The sequence below is a fragment of the Phacochoerus africanus genome, chromosome 12, assembly GCF_016906955.1.
Source record: "Phacochoerus africanus isolate WHEZ1 chromosome 12, ROS_Pafr_v1, whole genome shotgun sequence".
NCBI classification, from domain to species: domain Eukaryota; kingdom Metazoa; phylum Chordata; class Mammalia; order Artiodactyla; family Suidae; genus Phacochoerus; species Phacochoerus africanus.
The window spans coordinates 54,818,146-54,841,328 of NC_062555.1; the positions used below are offsets into that span (position 1 = coordinate 54,818,146).

A 23,183-nucleotide genomic window follows, 5' to 3' on the forward strand; every position below is an offset into this window, starting at 1 on the left:
ATGGCCCTATATTTAGTCACAAAATCAAACACAGTAAAAATAGGAAGTGACTCAGAAATAAACCACTCCTTTGCCTTCCTCCTACTGATAAAGAAACTTAGACCAGAGAGGCTTAGTAATGGGTCTAAAGATACAAGAGACAAGCAGTGACCAAAGATTTTAACTCACAGACCCTGAATTTTTGGTAAAGAATTACTTTTATTTTAACCAACTGGCTTCCTTGGACCTATCATTCTGTTCAAATCATCAATGTTGGCTGAGTAATAACATTCAAGAATTGTAACTTATATTATGCATCTTGAATGCCGACTAAGTATCAAATTATTATTATTAAACTATTGTAAAATGACTAACTAAAAGGGACTTCTATGCCCCTCCCACCCTAGCTAAAGCCAATTTTATAAAAATTTGATTTTATTTAAGTATAGTTGATTTACAATGTTGTGTTAATTTCTGCTGTACAGCAAAGTGATTCAGCCATACATATACCCATATTCATATAGGTTATCAAAGAACACTGAGCAGATTTCCCTGTTCTATACAGCAGATGCCCACTGACCATCCATTCCATATACAAAATTGCCAATTCCAAACCCCCAATCCACCCCTTTCTGCTACCCTTCCCCTTTGGTAACCATAAGTTTGTAAAAACCAACTTTAAAAAATGAAATGTTTTACAGAAATTTACCACTTTGTGTGATGCTTTAAAATACTTTATTTTTTTCTTTTACTGAAAGTTTCTGTGTTTTAATTTTATCTTTTAAATGATTTTTATTTTTTCCATTATAGTTAGTTTAAAATTTACTTCACAGATATTAGTGGACCATAACTGAAGCCATAACCGATAATCCAAAGAAAATGAACTAGCTTGTGTTTTTAGTCTGTCATAAGAAATCTAAGCAAAATTAAAGCGGGGGAACAAAGGGCATTCTCATCTTACACAAAAGATATATGACTGTGCAAAGGGAAACAAATAAAAATTCCTGTCATGACACAGGAAAAACTGCCTCTAAATGAGTTGACTCATAAAACTAGTAATCATTTATTTTAAAATGATGGCAGGAAAATGGTTTAGGAAGTCAGATGTTTTGAAAAGTCTTAGAGTTTTCCAATTTGTGCTATTTTTAGAGAATATTTGATTTTGATTTGCCTGTCAATTTCCCTGGCATGTGCTGAATCACAAATGTAGGAGAGAACTTCAAACTCTGGGAATATTTAAGGGGACACACATCCTTTGTGCTGTTGACACCAATCAGAGAGAGACGAGGGGAGAGAAAGAGAATGAGAGAGACATTCTCTATATTGGAGAGTCACCCAAATTGTGCAGCAATGAAATGTAAAGGCAGCGAGGTGTGCTTAGAGGATATGAACATCAAGCCATTTCACTTGATTTTGAAAGCTGCCTTTTTCCAAAATGAAATTGAAGCCACTATGGACAAAGCACATATCCAAAAAAGCCAGTGAGAAAACAAACAAACAAACAAACAGCAGGAGTGGAATAAAAAGGAAGTAAATATCCACATGGTTTAATTCCACTGTCTCCAAACCAGGAGAGTCAGCTTTTTTTTTTTTTTTTTTTGCTTTGTAGGGCTGCACTAGCAGCATATGAAAGTTCCCAGACTAGCAGGCCAGGGGTTGAATCGGAGCTACAGCTGCCTTGCCTACACCACAGCCACAGAAACTCGGGATCTGAGCTGCATCTGTGATCTACACCACAGCTCACAGCAACGCCAGATCCTTAACCCAGTGGAGCAAGGCCAGGGATTGAATCAGCATCCTCATGGATACTAGTCAGGTTCTTAACCTGCTGAGCTACAGTGAGAAATTCAAAGCCCTGTTAATTCTCTGAAGCTGTTTTTAGGTGGGAGATACCACATCCCAGGAGAATTACTTGTGCCAGATCAAATGTGTTCACAAATACTTAGCAGTGATTGTGCTTCAGCTCCAGAAACAGATGTTATATTTTCCTCTATCCCAAGCTGCATGTTTGGATGCTCAATGAACACTGAGTATGTTTAAGTTTGGAACATACAGTTTTATATAAATGAATTATATTTGTCACTAGGTGCTAATTACAAGACTGGTTTCATTTTAATGCAATGTAAACGTTGTTCCACCAGGCAACGGAAACGAGCTGAGCCAAGTATAAGTGAAACATTGCCTCTAATGATTGGGACTTAGAAGTAAACAAACCAATTAAAAATGATTCCCCCCTTCTAAGATAGCAACCTCTGGGGGAAGGACTTGGGAAGAAGATAAGCTCTTCTGATAAGAAGCCCAGCCCCTGGTTGGCAGCAGGAGCTGCCGACTTGGTGTACAACATGCTTCCAGTTTGGAGAATGCTCTGAGATCTAATTAATCTTTCCTATTTTCCTCCAACCAGGCAACCAACAGGCCCAGAGGCCTGCAGTCCAAAGAGGCATCCATATCCGTCTTATGACCAAGGATTGGAAACAGGACTAGATGCTGTTTTTTTTTTTTTTTTTCTTTCTTCACTGCACACCCTTCTGCTTTAAAAGCCAGGATACCTCCTAGTGCTTAAATTAACCTGTTTCTACAGGTACAGGCTATGCATGAGGGCAGGGTTAGTGGGAATTGAGAGAGGGAAAGCAATGCAAGAGAAGGGGGAGAGACAGATTGGAATCTGAATGTTGGCAGGAAGAAGTGAGGAAGATACACCTGGAAGTATCCATGACCAAGAAGGTCTTGGGGTGAGGTAGAGACAAACGTAAACTAACTAGCATCATGCCACCTGATGGAGCAGTGAATATTTTATTTTAACCCATGATGCAGCTAAGCTAGGTTTTATATTGTGCTTAAAACACTCAGGGGAGGATAAGATCTTGGTCCTTTGAGCCAGAATGAGAACAAAAGACCGAGGTGGTCACCAGTGATGCCTGAGACCTCAGAATTAAAGCATTTGAATGGGACTATGTCTGGAACAGGACTATGTGGAAACCCCTGGAGTATCTCCCATAGCTGGTCTGAAATCTCTGGATGGTGATCATACGTCACTTCGAATGTGACTGAAACTCATGTCTTCTGAGTTGTGGACTTTCTTTTCCAGGAAGTCTTCCAATCACTTTTTCTTTTTTTTGTCTTTTCTAGGGCTGCACCCAAGGCATATGGAGGTTCCCAGGCTAGGGGTCTAATCAGAGCTATAGCTGCTGGCCTACACCATAGCCACAGCAACTCCAGATCCGAGCCTCATCTTCAACCCACACCACAGCCACAGCAATGCAGGATCCTTAACCCACTGAGCGAGGCCAGGAATCGAACCTACAACCTCATGGTTCCTAGTTGGATTCGTTAACCATGGAGCCATGATGGGAACTCCACGTTTTTTGTTTGTTTGTTTGTTTTGTCTTTCTAGAGCTGCACCTGCAGCATATGGAGGTTCCCAGGCTAGGGGTCAAATTGCAGCTGTAGCTGCTGGCTAGGATCTGAGTCGTATCTGTAACCTACAGCTCATGGCAACACTGGATCCTTAATCCACTGTGCGAGGCCAGGGATTTAACCCTCGACCTCGTGGATGCTAGTTGGGCTCGTTAACCCCTGAGCCACAATGGGAACTCCTCAAACACATTTATTTCACTAGCAATAAAAATGTCTATGTTATTAGGAAATGTATTAGGATCATTTCTGACTCCAAATGGTACAGTTCAGATTGTTCTCAATAGGTAGTCAGGTAAGGTTGACGGTACAGTTTCAGCATGATATGCCTACCACCCAAACCTCATGGCTAGAAAAGGGCATACACCACTCTGCTCTTCACATGAGATAGCCACAGTAAGTTCTATGAACTTAGGAATCTCTCCATTGTTCAACTCCTATTCTGTTCTCATCATTTTTTCTCCCAGCTCTCCAGCAAAGGCTGCTATTGGTCAAGCAAACTGTCCTGTCCTTATACATCAATCTGGCCACCCTGCCAACCTTTGCTGCTGGTGCTGCTGCTTCTTGTCTTTTTCTCCTCCTCTTCCTCCTCCTCCTTTTTCTTTTTCTTTTGTGAGGGTAGAGAAAGGGAATGAGATTTATATACTGGCCCTTTAAGAACCATGCATCTATCTGCCTCACCTATGGGAAGTTCTTCATAGTAACATTATAGCTAAAAGCAAAGTCTAGAAGCTTCCTTAAAAACCCACAGAAATCTTATCAGATGATGGATTCTTTTTTCCTTTTTACAGCCTAAAAGCTATTAAATGCATCAACAGAGAGAAGGACCCCGATCATCTTTCTGCCTAGAGGCCACAGAACCACTGAGTTTCCTGGTATGAGCTGTAGTTTGTAGAGGGACTGCCAAAGCTGGACAGGCATGAAACTATGGAAAGAATACATCCTTCAGAAATAAAGGGGGTTGAGTTGGTGTCTCTACTTCTAAACCGAAAAATGACTCAACTTTACCTCAAGACTTCCTGAGAGTAAAATGTCTGCCTTAAGGATTCATTCAACCTTGGCTGCCAATGCATCTACAGTACTGCTTCCCTCTTGTCCACACAATTCTGTCTTCTGGCAAAAACTGAGAACTCTATGGGAAAGTCATGGTAATAATTCTTCTCTAGTGCTGAGAGGAGTTATTTCTCCCCAGCTGGTCCTGAAAACAGCCCGCCAGGTCCCTGATGGCTGATGGCTTTCACCCACCCCTCACCACAATGAGTTCATGCATCTAGAATCACAGTAGTGAAGTTTATTAGACCTCAAGGAGGACCCTAAATTCTGGGGCTGTAAAGACAGCCATGTAGGGAGTTTCCTCAACAAGTTTGTATTCCTCTTGGCTATGGAGAAAGGCCACACCAGAAAAATTAACTCTAAATGTTGGAATGTTTCCTGATGGACGAAGATTACCCTGGTTTATCTAAACCTCTCCTAAAGGTAAGGCCCTAATTTCATGTCAAAAGAAAAGCCATTTATCTGTCCTTCTCCAAACCTCACCCAGTTGGCAGAAGTCACAACTCATTCTCTAAAGCCAAGGTCTTAAGAATATCTTTTCCTTCAGGCCTGCAGCAAAGATACCCAAATGGGAGTCAAAGGCTTTCAAAGAATAGTTAAGACTGGAGGACGGTGACCCATTGTTAGCACTGCCAACAGAAGCTCCATATTTGGAGAAAACACACTGAGCAGTAAACTTTTCTCTATGCCAAGAACGAGTTCAGCTTTAGAAATATTTACGTTTTGGAAAGCAAATGCATCAAATGGACTAAAGGTATTGTTGACAACCTCGTTTTAGAAGGGAGTCAAGAGTGTCGAAAAACATGCTACCGAATAATTAGACTCAGTAACTTCGCTGCACACAATCTGAATGATTTGTGTAAAGTTTTGCTTCTATCAGCATCTTTATATTTTACATCCTGCTGCTAAAATTTTCCAAATTTCTGGAGAAGAATTAGGTATTATTTTTAGCTCAGGCTCTTCGTAGAGACTTGATAGCCCAAGAAATTTTAGTAAACTTCTTAAGCAGACACATTAATAGTTTTAAGTTGCAGAAGTGTCATTGATGAAAATGAAATCAAAATCCAACAAATTGCACATTACTTTCCTGCAAGAACTCATCTAGAAGCCTGATTCACATTCAGAGTACAGTATACTTTTTATCAAAGGACTGAGTCAACATAGCAAACAGTAAACTGCTAAGAGCAGAGTCGAAAGCTTCTCTAAAAGCCTTCTTCTAGAGTCCCTATTAAACAAGATACTTTGTTATAAAAATTTAAAAATACAACCCAGGGCACAGAAGGAAATCTTTATTACTCTGGGGTAAATTTATAGCCTTAAATGCCTTCACTAGTAAATAAGGAAAATGAAGAAACAGAGGGATCAAGTATTCTCTTTATAAAAAACACAAGAAACCAAATACATTCATAAAAATTAAAAAAAAAAACAAATCAAGAATACAGATAATGTGCTTCAAAGGGTAGCCATCAAGAAAGTAAAAAGACAACAAAAAAGAAAAATTTTTGCAAATTACATACCTGATGAGACACTTGTATCTACAATACAAAGAATGCTTACAACTCAGTAATAAAAAGACAGCTTAATTAAAAAATAGGCAAGGAAACTGAACAGACATTTCCTCAAAGAAGATACAGAAATGAAAAACAACCAATAAGTACATGAAAAGAAGTTCAGCATCATAAGCCTTTAGGGGAAATGCAAATCAAAACCATAACATATCATATCCGCTAGAATGGCTATAAGCAGATATTAAGAAGTACTGAGGGGAGTTCCTGTCGTGGCGCAGTGGTTAACGAATCCGACTAGGAACCATGAGGTTGCAGGTTCGGTCCCTGCCCTTGCTCAGTGGGTTAACGATCCGGCATTGCCGTGAGCTGTGGTGTAGGTCGCAGACGCGGCTCGGATCCCGCGTTGCTGTGGCTCTGGCGTAGGCCAGTGGCTATGGCTCTGATTCAGCCCCTAGCCTGGGAACCTCCATATGCCTCGGGAGCGGTCCAAGAAATAGCAACAACAACAACAAAGACAAAGACAAAAAAAAAAAAAAAAAGAAGTACTGAGATAGGTGGAGAAAAATCAGAACCTTTATATGCTACAGGTTGGAATGTAAAATAGTGCAGCTGCTTTGGAACACAGTCTAGCAGTTCCTCACAAGGTTAAACATAGCGTTACTGTATAACCTAGAACTTCCCCGCCTAGGTATACACCAAAGAGAAGGGAAAACTCAAGTCACAGAAAAACTTGGACAGGGATGGTCACAGTAGCATTAGTCATGATAGCCAAAAAAATGGATACAACCCAAATGCCCATCAAGTGATGAACAGATAAATAACATGAGGTATATCCATACAATGGAATATTATCCCTCAGTAAAAAGAAATGAAGTGTTTACATAGGCTACAACATGTGTTAAATGAGAGACACCAGTCCCAAAGGGTGATATCCTGCATCACTCAATTCGTGTGAAATGTCCACAATAAATACATCTGGGGTGTCCAAAAGCAGAGGAGGGGTGGGAATGAGAAGGAACTGCCAATCACTAGCACCCTTCTCTTGGGGGTGAAAAATTTAGAACATGAAAATATTCTCAAAGAGATTACAAGGATGGATGCACACCTCTGTGACTGCAGTAAAAGGCATTAAAATGTATACTTTTAAACAGTGTATGGGATGTGAATTATAGCTTAATAAAGTTGTTAGAAAAAAAAAAAGACTACACTAAAAAAGAACATGTGTGAGTTCCCATCATGGCACAGTGGAAACAAATCTGACTAGCATCCATGAGGACAAAGGCCCTCATCGATGGCCTCGATCAGTGGGTTTAGGATCTAGCATTGCCATGAGCTGTGGTGTAGGTCGCAGATGCGGCTTGGATCTGGCGTTGCTGTGGCTGTGGTGTAGGCCAGCAGCTACAGCTCCGATTTGACCCCTAGCCTGGGAACTTCCATATGGCACAGGTGCAGACCTAAAAGAAAAAGACAGAAAAAAAAAAAAAGAACATGTGTCGTGGTCACATTTAATGTCATTTATACACACACACACACACACACACATCACACACACCCAGGAGGGATGTAAATATAAATAAAAGATTAAGAACAAAACTGAATTCAGTTATATCTCAAGGCCACAGTTTCCTCATATATAAGGTAAACGTTATAATTCTAGTTATTTCAAAAGGTTGTTTCAGTAATTTAAAAATGATCCATGTAAAGCACTTACCACAATGTCTGGCATACACTGACCACTCAGTATATGTTAACTCTTAGCACTAGTGATGACAAGAAGAGGCTTCCTAAGGAGGTTTCGAATGTCTTCCATACTCACCTCCATCGTAAAACCGATGACTTTGAAACACTGCTCAATTAATTCATATTGGGACTTATAGAAACTATTATTCGTCATGTCCTGTACTGTTCTGATGTGGTCATTTTCTAAGTATCTGGAAAAAACATGAAAGGGTAGGTGAAAAATCTAAAATTAAGTGGACGGCAAAGTACTACTCATGAAAGTCCAACCAGCTGGACTGGATTTATTTTTACCTGGGAGGCTTATTTTCCGGCAATTTGTAATGGGCTAGTTTCTTCTTTTCAGCTAAACCAGCGTAGATGTAGTAAAAAATATGAAAATTTTTTTCTCCACTGAAAAAATAAGACATTTTCAGGAAGGTGGTTAGTGTAAGTATTTTTTAATTGCTATAGAACAACAACTGCAGGGAGTTCCCACAGTGGCGCAGCAGAAATGAATCTGACTAGTTTCCATGAGGATGCAGGTTCAACCCCTGGCCTCGCTCAGTGGGTCGGGGACCTGGCGTTGCCGTGAGCTGTGGTGTAGGTCGCAGATGTGGTCCTGAGTTGCTGTGGCTGTGATGTAGGCTGGTGGCTGTAGCTCTGATTCAACCCCTAGCCTGGGAACTTCCATGTGCTGTGGGTGTGGCCCTAAAAATGCTTAAAAAAAAAGAAAGAAAGAAAGAAAGAAAAAAAAAGAGCAACAACTGTAAATACCAATGTGGACCTCCCAGAATACTGGATTTTGGCTTTCTGTGGTTGTAACTGTTACTATTATTTTCAACAACCACTGTTATCAAATTCCAGACTCTGCTAAGCACTTTGCATGAATCACTGAACACATTATTTGTGAGTCTCCACCAGGCACTATTATATGCACTGGGGACACAAGAGGAACAAAACAGTCAAAACTCCCTAACTTCTTGGGTTTACTTGACAGCAGAGCCAGGGAAAAAGAAGCAAATTAATGATGAATAGAGCAGGCCAGATGGCACTAAGAGCTGCATTACCTCATTTACCTGCCACAACCCTCTCATTCCACATACAAGGACACAGAGCTTAGAGGGGACACTCCCCTAAGGTCACATAGTTGATGGCCACACTGGATTTAAACAGGGGTATTTGACTCCAAAGCCCACATCTTTTTTTTTTTTTTTTTTTGTCTTTTTGCCATTTCCTGGGCCGCTCCCGCAGCACATGGAGGTTCCCAGGCTAGGGGTCCAATGGGAGCTGTAGTCACTGGCCTACGCCAGAGCCACGGCAACTCAGGATCCGAGCCACGTCTGCAACCTACACCAAAGATCACGGCAATGCCGGATGCTTAACCCAGGGATCGAACCCGCAACCTCATGGTTCCCAGTCGGATTTGCCAACCCCTGAGCCATGATGGGAACTCCCCAAACCCACATCTTTAGCCACCTCACTACACTGTCTTTCTGAGACTGAGTTTTTCTTTTTTAAATAATGATTTTTATTTTTTCCATTATAGCTGGTTTACAGTGTTCTGTCAATTTTCTACCGCACAGCGAGGTGCCCAGTCACATATACATGTATACATTCTTTTTTCTCACATTATCATGCTCCATCACTCACAAGTGACCAGACATAGTTCCCAGGGCTATACAGCAAGTTCCCATTGCTTATCCATTGCAAAGGCAATAGTTTGCATCTATTAACCCCCAACTCCCAGTCCCTCCCAGTCCCTCTCCCTCCCCCTTGGCATATTCTCCATGTCCATGATTTTCTTTTCTGTGGAAAGGTTCATTTGTGCCATACAGTAGATTTCAGATATAAGTGATATCATATGGTATTTGTCTTTCTCCTTCTGATTTACTTCACTTAGTGGGAGAGAGACTGAGTTTTCTCACTGCATGAGAAACATGTTCTCACGCATCTCAAGTTCTATGACTTTGCAGGCCTACATAAAAACAGAATTTCCAAGATCCTGGACTAGTACAATCAAGTACTCTGGGTCACAATGAAGTGAGTCTCTGGCTGAGGATGGGCCATGACATAACTATTAGGATCCCAGGGACCCCCTTCTCTGCCTTTCCTCATCTTCCTTTTGCTTTGGAGAGTTCAAGGATGGATCACACTTCTTCCCCAAGAACAAGCAAGTTCTATCCTGCCTTACAGTGTGAACTCTGCTTTGCTTCTATGCTTGGTGACCCTGATGGCCATTTGGGAGACCTGGGATTTGCATCTGTCCTGCAGCCTTGGCTTATTCACCCTCCCACTACACCATCCTCTTGTTTAAACCTTCCCTTGACATTGCACTTCATTATCTGACCAGGCTCAAGAGCCTGCAGCTCGGGTGGAGGAGGGTTCCTCTCACAGGGGTTAAAATAAAATAACCCTCAAACTCTAAGGCCTTGCTGTCTTTATTCTTTTTATCTTACTCCTCTTACAGTTGGGCTAGACGCCACCCCACCACAAAGCTTTGGATGTTACCAGAGTATGTGGGTCAGGGGCTACAAAACTGTTGTACAAGCCTCTTCTCTGCTTCTGTATCAGTCAGGGTTCTCCAGAGAGAGAGAGAGAGAGAGAGAGAGAGAGAGAGAGAGAGAGAGTGTGTGTGTGTGTGTGTGTAGAGGGAGGGAAGGGAAGGAGAAAGAGGGAGGGAGAGGGACAGATCAAACAACACTCCCCTAAGCCAAAGCCTAATCCACAGCAAAGCCCTATCTCTCCTCAATTTTATGACTGAGAGAGGTGAGGAAATGGCAGAAGTAAAGTTCAAAGCTAGGAGGAGTTTCCATTGTGGCTCATCTGTAACAAACCCGACTAGTATCCATGAGGATGTGGGTTCGATATCTGGCCTCACTCAGTGCATTAAGGATCCAGCATTGCCATGAGCTGTGGTGTAGGTTGCAGATGCGGCTTGGATCCCATGTTGCTGTGGCTGTGGCAAAGGCTGGCAGCTACAGCTCCGATTTGACCCCTAGCCTGGAAACCTCCATTTGCTGTGGGTGTGGCCCTAAAAAGACAAAAACAAAAGTTTGAGGCTAGGAGAGGTTGGTTCATGAGGTTTAAAGAAAGAAGCCAACTCCATAACATAACAAAGAAGAGCAAGGAGAAGTCACAGATGCTGATGCAGAAGCTGTAGCAAGTTATCCAGAAGATCTAGTTAAGACAACTAATGAAGGTGGCTACAGCAAACAACATATGTTCAGTGTAGACAAAACAGCATTCTATTGGAAGAAGATGCCATCTGGGACTTTCATAGCTAGAGAGGAGAAGTCAATGCCTTGTTTCAGAGCTTCAAAGGACAGGCTGACTCTCTTATTAGGGGCGAATGCAGCTGGTGACTTTAAGTTAAAGTTTATTGCTCATTTGCTATTCTGACAATCCTAGGGCCCTCATGAGTTATTCTCAATCTACTCTATCTGTAGAACAACAATGGCTGGATGACAGTACATCTGTTGACAACTTGGTTTAGTGAATATTTTAATCCCACTGTTGAGACCTACTGCTTGGAAAGAAAAAAGATTTCTTTCAAAATATTACTGCTCATTGATAAGGCATCTGGTCACTCAAGAGCTCTGATGGAGACGTACAATGAGATTAATGTTTTCTTGCTGCCAACACAACATCTGTTTTGTAGCCCATGGGTCACAGGGAAATTTCTTATTATTATTTAATAAATATATTAATATATTATTTAATAAATATATTTTGTAAGCTATAGCTGCCATATAAATAGTGATTCCTCTGATAGATCTGGGTAATGTCAATTGAAAATCTTATGAAAGGGACTCATCATTCTAGATGCCATTAAGAACATTCATGATTCATGGGAAGAGGTCAACATATCAACATTAACAGGAGTTTGGAAGAAGTTGATTCCAGTTCTCACGGATGACTTAGAGGGGTCAAGACTTTTGTGAAGGAAGTAACTGCAGACGTGTTGGAAACCACAAGACGACCAGAAATAGAAGAGAAGCCTAAAGATGTGACTGAATTGATGAAATCTCATGATAAAGCCTTAACAGATGAGAAGTTTCTTCTTATGGATAAGCAAAGAAAATGTTTTCATGAGATGGAAACTACTCCTCGTGAAGATGCTGTTGAAATGACAACAAAAGATTTATTTATTTATTTATTTATGATTTTTAATTTTGCTCAGAGTTCCTGTTGTGGTGCAGTGGATAGAAATCCGACTAGTATCCATGATGATGTGGGTTTGATCCCTGGTCTTGCTCAGTGGATTAAGGATCTGGCTACTTTGAGCTGTGGTGTAGGTTGCAGACATGGCTCAGGTCCCATCCTGCATTGCTCTGGCTGTGGCATAGGCTGGCAGCTGCAGCTCCTATTTGATTCCTAGCCAGGGGATTTCCAAATGCTGTGGGCACCAATTTCTGCAGCATATGGAAGTTCCCAGGCTTGTGGTTGAATTGGAGCTTCAGCTGCCGGTCTACACCACAGCAACATGGGATCCAACCTGAGTCTTTGACCTGCACCACAGCTCATGGCAATGCCCAGATCCTTAACCCACTGAATAAGGTCAGGGATCGAACCTGTGTCCTCATGGATTCTAGTTGGATTCTTAATCCACTGAGCCACAACAGGAACTTTGCCAACAAAAGATTGAGAATACAACATAAGCCTAGTTGATTAAACAGCAGCAGGGTTTGAGAAGATTAACTCTAATGCTGAAAGAAGTTCCACTGTGAGTAAAATACTGTTAAAAAACATCACATGCCACAGAGAAGTCATTCATGAAAGGAAGAGTCAATCAATGAGGCAATTGTCTTTTAAGAAGTTGCCACAATCATCTTAATCTTCAGCAAACTCCACCCTGATCATTCAGCAGCCATCCACCGGCAAAAAAATTACAACTCGTTGAAGGCTCAGGTTGATGGTTAGCCTCTTTAACAATAAGCTATTTTTTCTTTTTTCTTTTTAGGGCTGCACCTTCAGCATATAGAATTTCCCAGCCTAGGGAAATCAGAGCTGCCACTGCAGCTGGAGCCTACACCATAGCCACAGTCACATCAGTATGTTTGTATCTCAGCAGTGAACACAGCTCAGGCTCGAGCTGCAAGTACCCTCAGCATGACAATAAAACTGATTCTCTGAAAGGATAGCACCTGCTAAAAGAGGGTTCTTAGCAGTCAGGGGGTGGGGTGGGGGAAAGACAGAACAAAGAGTTTGGGGAATCTGGGTCCTTACCTGACTCTAGGATATATAACCTGGGTGGCTGGGAAAGTTATTTCATCTCTTCAGACTTCATTTCCTCATCTCTGTATCAATAAAATCAGATTTGCTATTCATTGTTCCTGTCCTAGTAAATATGTAGGTGTGCCTCTATTCAGTTGCATTCAAGATGACAGCAGGATATCCAGGTGGTTGAAAATGAAAAATGAGAATTTAAGAGACAATGAGAAGTACATATTTGGCTGTCAGTCACATAGAGCCATCCATCGAGGCCATGGTATTAGAAGAAGTTCCTAAGTGTGAGAATATAGAGAGAAAAGAGAAATGCTCCAAGAAAAATCTTTGATAAATACACATTTTGGGAGTGGATGGATGAATCTAAGTTAGAGAAGAAAAACTCAGAGAGGGAGGAGAGGAACCAGATGAGTCCCGGTCATGGAAGCAAAGACAGGTGGGCATTTCAAGAAAAGGCAAGTCCACAGGCTCAGATGCTGAAGTGAGGATGGCACCATCCTTTAGAGCTGGTAGTGTTTGTACCTTCAACATCCCCAGCCATTATTTGTGGCAGTCACTGGTAACACTCGATGAACATTAGCTTTGTCAGGAGAAAGGTTAGACCTAAACCAAAAATTTAGCTCTGGTCTTTTCTCATCACACACTAATAAGACCTCTCTAAGACTGGCACAGCATATAATTTTGTTTTGTTCTAATGAAATCACATTGATTGCTCTATGTGTCACACCTTTAACACTTAAATGAGGCAGTGTGCAATTAGAGAAGTGACTCATAAATGCAGACATGCAGAATCAGTGATGTTCTCTCTAATTATCAGTTTACATTTACGGAGAACTCTAATTTGACAAGACCTGGAGATGCCAGAGGAAATACACTGACCTTCAGTGGATAAACAATTAGAGAATGAAAAGAATAGAAAAAGAAGACATCTCCCAAGATTCCCCATCTCATGTCCCGCCTTAACTACATCCGAGCTGCATTTAAGAAGGCAGAGCATGTGACATTCCCCACACACTTATGCAACTAGAACCACCAGTCACAGCAAGCGGTCTCAGAAAGCCTCCAGATGGTACAGCTGACCCTGGAAGAACACAAATGTGAACTGGGTGGGTCCATTTACATGCAAAATTTTCAATAAATATAAAAAAGCATGTGTAGCATAGCAAGTGCAAGACTTGAAGCGGAACCCCCCCCCCCTTTTTTTTTTGCTTTTTAGGGCCACACCTGTGCCATAAGGAAGTTCCCGGTGTAGAGGTCGAATTGGAGCTGTAGTTGCCAGCCTATACCACAGCCACAGCCACTCGGGATCCAAGCCGTGTCTGTGACCTAAACCACAGCTCATGGCAATGCCAGATCCTTAACCCACTGAGCGAGGCCAGGGATTGAACCTGCATCCTCGTGGATCCCCTAGTTGGGTTTAGCTGTTTAGCCATGAAGGGAACTCCCCAGATAACCCATCCTCACAGAAGAATAGGGCAAATGAGTTAATACAAAATTAACAATGTGTTACTTTTCTTACTGGTTTTTTTTTTTTTTGTCTTTTTGCTATTTCTTGGGCCGCTCCCAAGGCTATGGAGGTTCCCAGGCTAGGGGTCAAATCGGAGCTGTAGCCACCAGCCTACACCAGAGCCACAGCAACGCGGGATCTGAGCCACGTCTGCAACCTACACCACAGCTCACGGCAACGCCGGATCGTTAACCCACTGAGCAAGGGCAGGGACTGAACCTGCAACCTCATGGTTCCTAGTCAGATTCGTTAACCACTGCGCCACGACGGGAACTCCTACTTTTCTTACTATTTTATCACTCTGCTTTCAAAGAATGACATTACTATGCAGTATGCTTCTCTCGTAATTAGAAAAACTACCTATCAGCCTATCATCATGAATGTTTTATTTATTTATTCATTCATTCATTCATTCATTCATTTTTGGCCACCCCGTGGCATATGGATTTCCCAGCCAGGAATCAGGTCTAAGCCACAGTCTCAACCTGAGCCACAGCTTCAGATCCTTAACCCACTGTGTGGCGCTGGGGATCAAACCTGCATCTCAGGGCTCGCAAGATGCCACCAATCCTATTGTGCCACAGTGGAAACTCTAGCAAGTGTTGTTTTATTTTTTTATTTATTTATTTTTTAATGTACCCATGTTTCCAAAACTGTATGATGAATATGACAGTAATACTGTGTGCCATAACATTTTATAAGATTCATTCACTAGTGTCTAGGTTGGGCTACTGTAAAGCAATTATATTGAGGACACCAGCTGACATAAGGCAATCATATCACTGCTTCCTCGTTATCAATGCATGAATTGTTAACACCTGTAAACAAATGAGAATTTCTTTTTCATATTATCTTTTCATTTCTGATGTCTAGTTTGAATATTACCTCTGCAGTGTTTTGTATCATCTAAGACAATACTGATGTAGATGCTGACAGATGATTCATCTTGTAAACTTATGGCATCAGCAAATACAGTACAGTACTGCAAATGGATTTTCTCCTCCTCATAATTTTCTCAATAACATTTTTTTCTCTAGCTTACTTTATTGTAAGAATACAGTATATCATACATATAACATACAAAATATGTGTTAATTGACTCTTTAAGTTATCAGTAAGGCTTCAGGTTAACAGCCTATTAGTAGGTAAGTTTGGGGAAAGTCAAAGGGTCTGTGCAGGGGTTCTCATTGTGGATTAGCAGGTGAAGGACCCAACATAGGCTCTATGAGGATGCGGGTTCTATCCCTGGCCACACTCAGTGGGTTAAGGATCCAGTGTTTCTGCGGCTGTGGTGTAGGCCTAAACTGCAGCTCTGATTCGATCCCTGCAGCTCTGATTCCCCCTGGGAACTTCCATATGCCACAGGTGTGGCCATAAAAGAAAAAAAAGTTACATGTAGATTTTTGACCACAAAGGGGGTCAGTGCCCCTAAACTCTCCATTGTTCAAGGGTCAAGTGTATTTCTCTGGCTCCACCCCTATTGTGGACTCTGATGCATCCTTAGGGTCCCACTCAGCCATCTGTAGGAAACCCCTCCAGGCTGTTTCATGTGTCCTGGATGCTGGGAATCACTGTGCAGCCAAGGCCTCTAATACCTCAAAACTATGGCAAAGTCCTCACAAGGGTGTGACCCCACACGTGAAACTTCGGAATCTTTGACCTGCAAGTGCCCTGCAATGGGGCTTGGAAAGCCATCCAGGCAGTTTTGTGCCCACAAGTCCCCTCAGGGTGCTCAGGAAAGAGTGTGGCTAGCTTTTCATGGTTAGTTACAGCTCTCCTCAAGGACCTAGGACACCCTCCTCAAGGACATTCACTCTCAATCCCCCGCCCTTGCCATCCACCTGCTCACTCGCTGCAGATGAACCCATTGCCCACTTTCCTGAGAGATTAGAAGCCAATCAGTGATCAGCAAGCTCAGGACCAAGGCACACATGGCTCCCAGGAGACCAGGCAGTGTTTTTCCATGGGAATCCTGTCTTACTTGGCTCTATAGCTCCCGTGCCTAGAACAGCTCCGGGCACATAGTAAGTACTCAAAAAATATTTGCCACATGGGTGGACGAATGAGTGAGTGGTGGGCTCTGAAATCAGAGAAACATGGCTTCAAATCCCGATTCAGTCCTTATTAGCTTTTTGACAGTAGGCAACTCATTACAATTTTCTTTTTTCTTTTTTGGCCATGCCCTTGGCATGTGCAAGTTTCCCGGGGCCAGGAAACTCATGCCACAGCAGTGACAATGCTGGATCCTTTACTGCTAGGCCACCAGGGAACTCCCTTATTACAATTTTCTTGGTCTGTGTCCTCCTGTATAAAATAGACAATAATACCCTGTCATACTGCTGAAGGAATTAAAAGAGATTATGGAAGTAAAGTGCCAAGCACAGTGCCTGACACAGATTAACTGCTCCATAAATAATATTTTCTCTCTCTCCACAGCAGAGAACACACATTTGCCATTTGGGGGCTGTCTCTTGAAGTGTCTAGCAAAGTGCTGGGCATGTGAGAGAAACACAATTGATGCCTGCTGAACTAAATTGTAGTAACAGGAGAAAACTGCAATGAAAGAGCTAGTATTTTTATTTATGAGCATTTATGAGCACTGACTTCAACATGCTCCTTTTCTTCTTGGAATTGAGTAGCATCTCTTTAAAATTTCCTCTTTAAAATATCTACATTTAGGAAAGATTTTAAGTCATAACGTATACGATAGTACCAGCATTAGAAATGCCATCATGAGAAGTTCAGAAATAACTGTGGTCAGAGAGAGGGGTGAGATAACATGGGTAGAGGCAAAAAGAGAAAAGGACTTTTTCCATTAAAAGAAATTCCTTTCTAAAAACGTATCTGCTTGGGAGTTCCCATTGCGGCGCAGTGGAAATGATGAGGATATGGGTTCGATCTCTGGCCTTGCTCAGTGGATCAGGAATCTGGCATTGCTGTGAACTGTGGTGTAGGCTGCAGACACAGCTTGGATCTGATGTTGCTGTGGCTGTGGTGTAGGCTGGCAGCTGTAGCTCTGACACGACCCCTAGACTGGGAGCTTCCATATGCTGTAGGAGTGGCCCTAAAAAGCAAAAAAAAAAAAAAAAAAAAAAAAAAGAAAAGAAAAAAAAAAGTCTGCTCAGAAGAATAAAGGAAAAAGAAAAAGACAAAAAAAGTCTGCTCTAGGTCTTTTCTGTGATCTCAGATCCATTCCCCACTCCTCTTTGCCTTGCTCTGTGATCCCCAAGTCTAAACTCTACAGACTGTAAAGCCTAAGCTCCCTTGCTCCCTGGCTTCCTGCTGAGTGTGGCAATAAGAAGCACAGGTAGGAATGGACTGGGGGGAGGGAGAAGAGAAGAGGTGAGGCTATTCCTCCCCTTGCTCTCTTCCTCCCAGAAACTGCGCAGTTGGCCTTCAATATCCATGGGTTCTGCATCCGTGGACTCAACCAACTGAATCCGTGGATGTGGAACCCACCGACATGGAGGCCCACTCAGCATCCATGGACATGGGAGAGGGTTCTGGAACCAATCCCCTGCAGACCCCGATGTGCTCCAGACAGGCAGCACTGCTCCAAAGCCCTAGCTGTCAGCAGACTCTGTGGTGTGCTCCCTCCTTCTGCCCTTCAGATCCAGGGGTAGTAACGATTTCTCAACACTGTTAATCTGTGGGTGTCTCACCATTAGCTCTTGGTTCTTCGATGCCCTCCACCTCTACAAATAGTCCTCTCAGTTAAACCCGTTGAGCTTGTTCTTTCCTTTCAGTTCCCAAATGGCATAGTAACACTTACAGGTATCATTTTTAAAAGGACCTACTAAGAATTCTACATCCCTGATATCTTCATTTTTTTAAAGATCACTTACAAAAAAAAAAAAAGTTGTGTTTGCCTAATAATTTCTTAAATAATTGGAATTGAAGACCAGAAAATAATCTCCACATGGAAGGCTGAACTCAGGAGTTGGCTCCAGGCAACTTATATTCACAATTTACTCAAAAATTGAATGATAGCAAATGTGAAGGCACTTCTATGTAATACTAATGTACTAACACAGATCAGGAGCTATGTTCCCAGGAATTTAACATATGACACATTACTACAATAATGTAGATATGTTTAGCATAAAACCAACATAAGAAAACTGAAAGACTCTAAATTGCCACAACTTTAAAAAAATACATAAAAAGATCAGGGTATAAATCTAACATTGTGATTGTTGTTTTTTCATAAGAACAACTAAGATGTTTTGGAATCATTAGCACAGGAAAGAAATATTGTCTTTGAGCTACAAATTGCCAAAAGGAACTCCTTCAACCTAAATGTACCAGAACATGGTATTGACGGCTTATATCAGAAGGCAAGAAAAAGGACAATACAGTAACACCCTTTCCCGAATCTTTCTTTTCTTTTCTTTCTTTTTTTTTTTTTTGTTTTTGGTCACTTGTGTATAAACACTGGGAAGAAGATAATTAATAAAAGGTCTATTTATATATATATACCAGCATTTAAGGAAAAAAAGACTATTATTTCTTTTTTCATTTGGCCCCACCTTCTGTATATGGAAGCTCCTGGGCCAGAGACTGAATCCAAGCCACAGCTGTGACCTATGCAACAGCTGTGGCAACACTGGATCTTTAACTCACTACATTACAGTGGGAACCCCACAAATATTTTTTCTAATTAAATTTCACATTAGTTTTGTATAAAGAAATATATTCTCTTCTACTTCATAAATTAATTTATGTGATAGGCTTAGGATTTTTTTTTTTAATTTATTTTATGGCCAAACCTGTGGCATATGGAAGTACCCAGGCCAGGGGTCGAATCAGAGCTACAGCTGCTGGTCTACACCACAAGCCACAGTAAAAAGGGATCTGAGCTGCTTGTCTGCAACCTACACCACAGTTCATGGCAACGATGGATCCTCAATCTACTAAGTGACGCCAGAGATTGAACCTGCATCCTCATGGGTACTAGTCGGATTTGTTTTCCCTGCACCACAACGGGAACTCCAGGCTTAGGCTTTCTGTTTTCATAAACTCTAGGTTTTTTATTAACTCCCCTACTGGATGTGAAATATGAAAGAGTAAGACAGTGCTGAGGAACTGTTTTCAACAGAAATGCCTCACACATAATAGATGATCAACAAAATTTTGTTGAATTTTTGTTGAAATTCTGTTAAATGAGTTAAGACATTTTATTACTAAAACAAAAGCATCATCTTTGCATCTCAGATAATGGGAACTTACTTGTGACATGAACTTACTTGGCTTGGTGGATAACACGGGATTTCTCCAGAAGGTATTCAGAAATCTGTGCTCCCACGACAGCTCCAGACGGGGTAAATTTCATTTCTAAGTATTTTCCAAAGCGGCTAGAATTGTCATTTATGACAGTGCAGGCATTGCCAAAGGCTTCCACCAAATTGTTCACTTGTAAAATCTTCTCTTGCAGAGTTCTGTTATTAGCCTAGAGAAAATGTCAATATATAAAAAAGAAATGTAAAAAATTATTTTTGTGCAGAATGAAAGGTCTCTTCTCTGATAAACACTTTATGTAGATATGAACATACAAGAGCATATTTTTGGTATGTTGCTAGAAGTTACAACCTGCTATATTTTTCCCCTCCCCTAGGTGCATGCACTCACTTTCTTAGAGGGGTGAAGAGATATTTTAGACTTTTTCTGTTCATATATAATTCTATTCAGTTCCTGACTTACAAACACAATTTATAAGCAGTCTATGCAGCACACCACATATGCTGCAGGTGTGGCCCTAAAAATTTTTTTTAAAAATTAAAAAAATTAGAAAGAAGTAGAGCAGAGGGAATAACTGTACAAATCAAGAACAGCTCAGGTGTGTGGAAAGGAATGTGGATTCATGGTCAAGGCCAGCAGGCCTATTTGACTATCTCTCTATTTTTTCCTACTCCCATCTCATATTTTCCTGCCCTCAGACAAACGTCATGTTGGTTTTTCTTCCTTTACCACTTTACCTGAAATTCTACCAGGCAGAAATTCATTTAGAAAGGCATTCCCCCACACTGGAGGTTGAAGGTGGTATCAGTCATTCACATCTTGGTAGAAACTGGATCAACTGGATTATTTTCAGTGTAACACTTGGCTAAAGTCAGCTGTTTCAGAGGTACGGACATGTTTAAGTAATGGAGGGGAGATGTAGGTCTTTCTGAAACAGAGGCTATCTTAGAATTTGGATGGGCCAAAGCGGGTATTCACAGTGAGCTTTGAGGGGCATAAAAAGATTCTAGGAATCTTCTAAAAGAGGCAATCATGGACAAGAGAAGAGAGAAGCGAGAATTGGGATAAACTTGGCTCTTTTATAATGTTGTTTGGGGCCAGCCTTGCATTATGAAAAAGGTAGGAAAACATCATTCACCTGTATTAAATAACAGCTCCCTGCTCCATAAGTTCTTTTTTTTTGGTTGTCTTTTGTCTTTTTAGGGCTACACCCGTGGCATATGGAGGTTCCCAGGCTAGGGGTCTAAATCGGAGCTGTTGCTGCTGGCCTATGCCAGAGCCATTGCAACGCCAGATCTGAGCCATGTCTGTGACCTACACCGCAGCTCATGGCAATGCCGGATCCTTAACTCACTGAGTGAGGCCCGGGATTGAACCTGCAATCTCATGGTTCCCAGTCAGAATCATTTCCACTGCACCATGACGGGAACTCCCTGCTCCATAAGGTTTTGGAGACTGCATATTACAAAGGTAAATTCTATCCACCAAACTACCATTTTTGTATCTGCTAAATCTTTATCAAGAAGATAAGTAAAAGACACATTAAGTCCTGATAAGGGTAGAATTCTTATATTCTTATATCACCATCACCAATTAATATCAAATCACCTTTTAAAATCTAGCATAAGTTAAAGAGATCAGATAAGCAAGCTGGCCGACATCTACAAAACTACATTCATATAAGTTAATTCATTATTGATGAGAGCCTCTATCGACCTCACAAATCAAGAAAGAATATCAAAGGCCCTCGCCGAAAGCCTTTTGAGTAAATTAATTCAGATATTCAACTCTTCTGTGCCAGGAACATATGCTATGCCTCCCCACCTTCTCCCTACAAAATGACATCTATTTCACCGCACTTAAAAGCTTGTAGAATGAAGCTTATCCCAGAAGTAAGGAGAGGGGAGTTGCTGGGCAAGGGGTGGGAAGGGCTTGAGATGACTGCCCTGAGGTAGCAGCACTCCCTTCCTGGTCTCTACTGGATCTTCCAGTCCTGACGGGTGACAGGTCTGGTACTAGAGGTCATATTTATTCCCCAAGTATATTTCTATTCTATGCCCACCTACATGATGGAAACTGATAAAACAAGTCAATTGATTTTTAATAGGAATGTGACATTCTTCCAACATGATATTTCAATAATGAATTGGACTCAGTGAAGCAGCTGTTTTGACACTATGAGGCCTCGCCCTTTTATACAGAGTGATGGGGTCTGGCTTTGTACCCACAGTGCTTTGTAACACAAGATTCCTATCATAACAGTGATGGCAAAAATTTTAAGACAACTCTACTTCTAACCATGCAGATCACAATAAACATTTTCACAAGGATAAGCTGTGCACAAAGTGTTTTGTTTTGTTTTTGTTTTTTGTTTTTTGCCATTAGCTCCATTGAGACTGCATTATTCTTGACTTATCTCATTTCAAGAATTCTACCTGGAAAATCATACTAAGTCTCTATCCTCTACTTCCCATTTTTAAAAATTAAGGTAAGATTACATAGAGTGAGATTCATCCTCTATGGTATACAGTTCTGGAAGTTTTTATAAACACATGCAATCATAAAATTCCCCCTAAAATCTACATATAGAACAATTCCATCACCCCCTCAAATTTTCCCACTACTCCTTTCCTCCACCCTTAGCCCCTGACAATTACTGATATGTTTCTGGGCCTACAGTTTTAAATTTGCAAGGATGACACAGTAAGTGAACCACACAGCAGTTCTTAGTCAGGCTTCTTTAACTTAGCCTAATGCATTTTGGATTTATCCAAATCGCATCCATGGAGCTTCACTGTTTCTATCAGTGCACATTCCTTTTTACTGCTGAGTAATACTTCACTGTACAGATGTACCAGAGTTTGTTTATTCATTTCCTAGTTCCGTTGTTTCTACTTCCTGGAGATTATGAATAAAACTGCTACAAATTATTTGTCTGAAGTTTTCTGTATGAACATGGGTTTTCATTCCACTTGGATAAATATCTAGGAGTAGAATTGCTGAGTTGTATGAGAAGTATGGTTAGACTTTAAAAGAAACTTCAAAGCTGTTTTCCAAAGAGGCTGTACCATTTTGCACTCTCACCAGCAATACAGAAGAGTTTCATTCAGTTCCTCTACATCCTTGTCAGCACTTTTAAATATTTTTTTAAAAAAATATTTGCTGTTTTAATGGGTATGTAATGGTGTCTCATCGTGGTATTAACTTGCATTTCCTTAATGACTACTGGTGTTGAACATCATATTTTCACTTACTTTATTGCCATTTACAAATCATCTTTGGTGAAATGGCTGTCAATTTTTTGTTCATTTAAATTATTTGATTTCTTATTATGGAATTTTAAGAGTTTTAAAAAATACATATTTTGGATACATGTCTTTTATTAAATATGTGACTAGGAAAGAGTTTCTCTGAGTCTGCAGCTTGTGTTTTCATTTTCTTAACAATGTCATTCAAAGAAAAAAAGTTCTTCATTTTGGTGAAATCAAATTTTTCCTTTATGGATTATGCTTTTTATCCTGTATCTAACAACTCTTTGC

General features: G+C 41.1%; 1 protein-coding gene across 2 annotated transcripts in view; it reads right to left on the reverse strand.

Annotated features, from left to right (window-relative positions):
• The window catches only part of MYO3A (myosin IIIA), a 224,632-nt gene that overhangs the window by 93,387 nt on the left and 108,062 nt on the right, over positions 1-23,183 (reverse strand). For both annotated transcript variants that reach the window (XM_047755030.1, XM_047755031.1), the window contains exons 15-17: positions 19,653-19,855; positions 7,986-8,084; positions 7,771-7,885 (exon numbers count right to left, since the gene is read on the reverse strand). In XM_047755030.1, coding sequence (XP_047610986.1) covers positions 7,771-7,885; positions 7,986-8,084; positions 19,653-19,855 — 417 coding nt within the window. The remainder of the gene's footprint in view (positions 1-7,770; positions 7,886-7,985; positions 8,085-19,652; positions 19,856-23,183) is intronic.